At 45.4% G+C, this 6,718-nt stretch overlaps 1 protein-coding gene across 1 annotated transcript in view; it reads left to right on the top strand.

The window, feature by feature from the left end:
* The window catches only part of LOC109925029 (nuclear VCP like), a 19,168-nt gene that overhangs the window by 7,900 nt on the left and 4,550 nt on the right, over nucleotides 1–6,718 (top strand). Inside the window, exons 4-6 of the mRNA XM_048596618.1 lie at nucleotides 878–995; nucleotides 1,923–2,067; nucleotides 3,259–3,484. Of these exons, the coding sequence (XP_048452575.1) occupies nucleotides 878–995; nucleotides 1,923–2,067; nucleotides 3,259–3,484 (489 nt within the window). The remainder of the gene's footprint in view (nucleotides 1–877; nucleotides 996–1,922; nucleotides 2,068–3,258; nucleotides 3,485–6,718) is intronic.

Raw genomic sequence — 6,718 nt, 5'->3', positions numbered from 1 at the left:
TTTCCTCTACATCTCTGGAACTTTTCGGAGGCCTATAGAAAACTCCCAACAGGGTGACCTCTCCTTTCCTGGTTCTAACCTCAGCCCATACTACCTCAGTAGACGAGTTGTCATCAAACGTCCTTTCTGCCACCGTAATACTGTCCTTGACTAACAATGCCACACCTCCCCCTCTTTTACCACCTTCCCTGATCTTACTGAAACACCTAAACCCCGGAACCCGCAACAACCATTCCTGTCCCTGCTCTATCCATGTCTCCGAAATAGCCACAACATCGAAGTCCCAGGTACCAACCCATGCTGCAAGTTCACCCACCTTATTCCGGATGCTCCTGGCATTGAAGTAGACACACTTCAAACCACCTTCCTGCCTGCCAGTACACTCCTGCAACCTTGAAACCTTATTCATGACCTCACTACTCTCAACCTCCTGTACACTGGAGCTGCAATTCAGGTTCCCACCCCCCTGTTGAATTAGTTTAAACCCTCCCGAAGAGCATTAGCAAATTTCCCCCCCAGGATATTGGTACCCCTCTGGTTCAGGTGTAGAGGTCCTATTTACCCCAGAATGAGCCCCAATTATCCAGGTATCTGAATCCCTCCCTCCTGCACCATCCCTGTAGCCACGTGTTCAACTGCTCTCTCTCCCTATTCCTCGCCTCACTAGCACGTGGCACGGGTAACAAACCAGAGATAACAACTCGGTTTGTTCTAGCTCTAAGCTTCCACCCTAGCTCCTTGAATTTCTGCCTTACGTCCCCATCCCTTTTCCTACCTATGTCGTTGGTGCCTATGTGGACCACGACTTAGCTGCTGCTGCGAAATGTTGTGGATTTTGATGTCACCGCGCACATGGATCCTGTTTCTTTTACACCAGCTGCAGGCTCCCTGCATCGTTTTCATTGATGAGATTGATGCCATTTCTCCCAAACGGGAAGTGGCTTCCAAGGATATGGAACGTCGGATTGTGGCTCAGCTGCTGACCTGCATGGATGGTGAGTCGCACTGTGCTGGGATCTGGGTGGGTGTTCAGGGACTTGGGCTGGGAAAGGGGGACTCGCAGTGGGTTTGGGTGTCTTGGGAGTTGTTGGAGGTGGTCTCAGAGCTGGGCATTGGGGAGGGGACAGCTCTGCACCTCCCCACTGCATCCCGGAGCTGCACAGGAATCTCGGCTCAGCAGTTGTCACTGAGTTGTTTTACTTTGTTTAGCAATTGTTGCCTTCTCTCTATCACTGTCCTCTACACTACCCCCTTACCCAGCCCCAAATCCTGGCCCAGTTCATGACCATAAAAAATGCATGGTCTCTCTGCTTCATCAAATGATGCTTGCAGTGTTTAGCGTTAGTTCGATACGTCCACGTTTCTTCAACAAGCACCCAGTTTACAATATACAGTGTTATACAGCAGGTACATTATGGCGCACATAGACATACACGTCCTTATGTTCCTAATTCCCCCATAAGCTTCAGTCTGGTTCTGTTTATTTAATTGGTTTTATTCTGCTATCTGACTGACTGTGACTTCTCCCTTTCATACACCCTTCTCCTATTGTTTCTTATGCTGAACTGTCATTCTTTGACCTGTGTTGTTCCCATACCATTAGTATCAGGTGTAATAAGGGCATTATAAAGCAGCAATCGGGAGTTTAATGACTTGTTTTACATATATCCACAGAGAATGCCTGTCATTCTGACAAACCAACAAAGACCCAGCAATAATTAGAATTTGATTAAAAAGCACCTCATTGTGCAGCATCATTTTTGTTCGTCTCCTCTCCCCTTCCACTGTTGTTTATTCTTCCTGCTGTACTCTCTGTGATTAGGGATTGTGCTGGGACTCTGTAAAACTGTGTGGGTGTGGTTGGAATGAGCACTGTCAAATTGTGGGGGAGATTTTGAGTGGCCTGTACTTTGCTGTTACAGATCTGAATAACCTGGCAAGCACCACACAAGTCCTGGTTATAGGTGCGACCAACAGGCCAGACTCATTGGACCCTGCACTGCGAAGGGCTGGGCGCTTTGACCGGGAGATTTGCCTGGGAATTCCAAGTGAGGGTGCCCGTGAACAGTGAGTCTCTAATCAATCTGTTGTTGTGCGGTGAGGACATGTTAATGATCATTCACCCTTCTACAGTGAATGGACTCTCTCTGTGACAGGTCACCCCCTCTGTTTACAGTCAATGGACTCTCCCTGCGATAGGTAGTTAGAAGATTTTCCCTTTTCCTCCGCATTTAGAGTTATTCACCGCATTTATTGCCCATCGTTAGCTGACCTTGAGAAGGCAGTGGTGAGCTGCCTTCTTGAACCGCTGCAGTCTATGTGCTGTAGGTAAATGTCCTTAGAGAGGGAATTCCAGGATTTTGACCCAGAGACAGTGAAGGAGCAGCGATATATTTCCAAGTCAGGATGGTGAATGGCTTGGGAGAGAACTTGCAGAATGTGGTGTTCCCATGTACCTGCTGCCCTTGTCCTTTTAGATGGAAGTAGTTGTAAGCTTGGAAAATGCTGTCTAAGGATCTTTGGTGAATTTCTGCAATGCACCTTATAGGTGGTACACACACTGTGAGTGTAATGAATGCTTGGTAAGCTCCAGAAGGGTGAGCACTCCCCTCTTCAGCCAGCGGCTGCAACCTCAGTCCCTTCACAACCTGAGTCCCCTCGCAGCCCGCTCCACTGCAGCTCATGTCCTCTTGTGACTGCTTCAGCGTTAACTCCTCAGTCCTGCACCATTTTTGAAGTCTGGGCACAGTCCTTCCTCCTGATCTAAAAAAAAAACCCCAGCATTTGTACAGTTTGTGGGTGGGATTCCCTTCTTGTAGCCAGTTATTACGTTTGTGGTTCACTAGAATCATAGAACATGAGGTAGATGGAGGGTAAACTTGAACGGGGAACACTTTATTTTGTGTCCTCTCAGCTCCACAGTTGGTTGTAGACTGTCTGCCCTAGCTCCTACCTCTGGGTCACCTGACCCACTCTCTTAAAGGGCCAGCACACACCCAATTACATACATAGCAGACACCTCCTTTAATTTCCACCAGCTACCATGGCTGTATTTGAGACCATTTCTCTAATTTGTGGTTATGGATTACTAGTTCATCGACATTACCACTACAGCACCATCTCTCCATAAATGCTGGTGTCTTCAGATTAAGAGAGTTATCCGTTTTTCTGCCAGTTACAGAATCTTCCATTCTGTGGCTGTCTTGTACATTCTCCCTGTAACTGTCTGATCATGTTAATTTCCCTGATTCCGTTCAGGATTTTGAGGACTTTGTGTCGAACACTGAAACTGCCAGAATCGTTTGATTTCCACCAGCTTGCCCGCCTGACTCCTGGTTATGTGGGCGCTGACTTGATGGCTCTGTGTCGGGAGGCAGCCATGAATGCTGTTAACCGCATTCTGATCCAGCAACAGGAAGAGAACAGACAACGGAATACTTCAGAGCCACATGGCACCTCGAAACAACAGAAACAAACAGAGCTGGTGAGGAACCTCTATTTCACTCTGTCCCATCAAACACTCCGAGGACAGGGACAGCATGGGGTTAGATACAGAATAAAGCTCCCCCTATACAGTCACATTAAGCACTCCCGGCACGGGGTGAGATACAGAGTAAAGCTAATTGTACCAGCCTCCTCCAATTACTCAGGCAGCTCATTCCATACACGCACCACCCTCTGCGTGAAAATATTGTCTGTCAGGTCCCTTTTAAATCCTTCCCCTCTCACCTTAAATCTATGCCCTCTAGTTTTGGACTCCCCCACCCTGGAGAAAAGACCTTGGCTATTCACCCTATCAATGCCCCTCATGCTTTTATAAACCTTTATAAGGTCACCCCTCAGCCTCTAGCCCAGGGAAAATTCACCAGCCTATTCAGCCTGTCCCTTTAGCTCAAACCCTCCAACCCGAGCAACATCCTCGTAAATCTTGTCTAAACCATTTCTAGTTTCACAATATCCTTCCTATAGCTTCCTCTACGCTGTCACATCAAACACTCCCAGGACAGAGATAGCATGGGGTTAGATACAGAGTAAACCTTCCTCGATACTGTCCCCATAAAACACACCGAGGACAGGGACAGCACGGGGTTAGATACAGAGTAAGGCTTTCTCTATACAGTAAAAGCTGAAAGAACTGTGGATGCTGTAAATCAGGAATAAAAACAGAAGTCGCTGGAAACGCTCAGCAGGTCTGGCAGCATCTGTGAAGAAAAAACCTGAGTTCTGAGGAAGGGTCACCGGACCCGAAACGTTAACTCTGATTGTTTTTTTCACAGATGCTGCCAGACCTGCTGAGCTTTTTCAGCAACTTCTGTTTTTGTTCCTCTACACTGTCCCCCATAGAACGCCCCGAGGACAGGGACAGCATGGGGTTAGATACAGAGTAATGCTCACTCTATATTGTCACATCAAACATTCCCAGGACAGGTCTAATACAGAGTAAATCTTCCTTGACACTGTCTCCTTCAAACACTCCCTGGGCAGGGACTGCACAGGGTTATTTACAGAGTAAACTACTCTCTACTCTTTTAAACTGAAAATAAGGTTCCCTTGACACTGTCCACATCAATGTTCCCAGGACAGAGATGACCTGGGGTCAGAGAGAGTAAAGCTTCCTGTACTCTTTTAAACTGAAAGCACAGCTCCCATCAAACACTGCCAGTGTGGGTACAACAAAGGCTAGATACAGAGTGTAGCTTCCTCTACTTGTCCCCATCAAACACTGCCTGAAATTAGATACAGAATAAACTCTCTCTCCACTCTCCCATCAAATATTCTGAGTCAAGTGTAGCATAGGGTTAGATACAGAATTAAGAGTGAGGAGGAAGGAGAGAAGTAGAGGGAGAGAGGGAGTGAAGGGGTCGGAGGTGGAGAGATGGATGAAGGGATGGGAGATGTAATGAACAATGTGCTGCAGTGTTTGGTGCTGGACCTCAGCTAAAATCTATCAAAGTGTGAAGGGATGGGAGATATTGATGCCAAATGTGCTGATGACAGAAACATAGGTAGGAAGGGCAGTTGTGAGGAAGACATAAGGTTGCTTCAGAGGGATATTGATAGGTCAAGTGTGGGTAAAGATCTCACAAACAGAGTACAATTTGGTACAAAGTGAAATTACGTTTAGTATTAGTTCCAAAGAAGAGAGACACAAAATGGCCAGAAAAAGCAGCAAGCCTGAGTTGGGAGCATTTCAGAAATTCAGCATTAAATAACAAAATGCTTAATCAAGGCGGGGAAAGTAAAGTATGAGAGTAAAATTGTAAGGAGTATTGAAACTCGCCCTCAAAACTTCTGTAAATACGTGATTAAAAAAAATTATTAAAAACAAATGTAGGTCCCTTACACAGAAACTGGGGAAATTATTAGCGGCATTGAAAATAAGAGCAGGTGTAGGCCATTCGGCCCTTTGAGCCTGCTGCACCATTCAATGTGATCATGGCTGATCCTGCATCTCACTGCCCTGTTTCCACTTTCTCCCGTTTGATCTCTTTAGCCCAATGAACGATATCTAACTCCTTCTTGAAACATTCAATTATTTTGGTCTCAACTGCTTTCTGTGGCAGGGAATTCCACAAGCTCACCACTCTCTGGGTGAAGAAATTTCATTTCATCCCAGTCCTAAAAGGCCAACCTTAAACTGTGACCCCTGCTTTTGCATTCCCTCTGTCGTTGAATACCTTCCTGTGTTTACCCCGTCATGTTAGAATTTCACAGGTTTCTATGAGAGCCCCCATGATTATATTGGGGAGCAAAGATATGGCAGAAGAAATGAACATGTAGTATATAGCTCAGTTTTTGCAAAACAAGTGACAGACCATTTTAAAAAGGACATGAAGGGCAAGGCTTTTACACAGAGATTGGTTCGTGTGTGGAATTAACTTCCAGAGAAAGTGGTGGGTACGGGTACAGTTACAATGTCCAAAAGACATTTGGATAAGCACATGAATTGGAAAGGTTTGGAGGGATATGGGCCAGGGGCAGGCAGGTGGGCCTAGTTTAGTTTGGGAACCTGGTCAGCATGGACTAGTTGGACCAAAGGGTCTGTTTCCATGCTGTATGACTCTAAGGCACAAGAAGCCTTCCAAAAATGATACTGAACCTAGGGTCTAGTGAGAGTGCAGAATTGAAGGAAATCAGTAATGATAATGTTATGACACGGATACAGATAGTCAAATGAGATCAGTCTCCCTATTTCTGTATTAGCAACACAGGAAAGTTAAAACCCTCACAGACCCCAGTGGTTCCTCACCAGACTTTTTAAGTAAGCAGTCTCAGACTTTGTGAATAATTGATATCAGACAGCAGCTTTATGGCTTCAGAAAAAGAGTTAACAGTTTAGTAACAATGCAGTAACTTTAACAACAAAATAATTAAAGTCTCTGATTTAAACCCAATGACCTTTGTTTTCAGTTCCATTCACACAAAAGACAGACAAACAAATACAACTAGGGAATAAATTAACAAAGGAAAAATAACAAAACTGGCCAGATCATTTCAGCAGTTTCAATAATGCATTGTTTCTCAGGTACATCGGATTGTCTCTTGATTGATCAATACTACCTTCACTAATTCACTCTGAGGAAGATTCAATAATACTTATAACTTAGTTTCTGTTCTCTGAATTCCAATAGCTGCTAATGAGAAGCGTTTGATAAGGTTCCCCATGGTAGGCAGAAAATACGGAGGCATGGGATTGAGGGTGATTTAGCGGTTTGGA

The sequence above is a fragment of the Rhincodon typus genome, chromosome 5 (genome assembly GCF_021869965.1).
Source record: "Rhincodon typus isolate 14 chromosome 5, sRhiTyp1.1, whole genome shotgun sequence".
NCBI classification, from domain to species: domain Eukaryota; kingdom Metazoa; phylum Chordata; class Chondrichthyes; order Orectolobiformes; family Rhincodontidae; genus Rhincodon; species Rhincodon typus.
The sequence above is the reverse complement of the archived record's forward strand: the minus strand, read 5'-3'. Positions and strand labels throughout refer to the sequence as shown.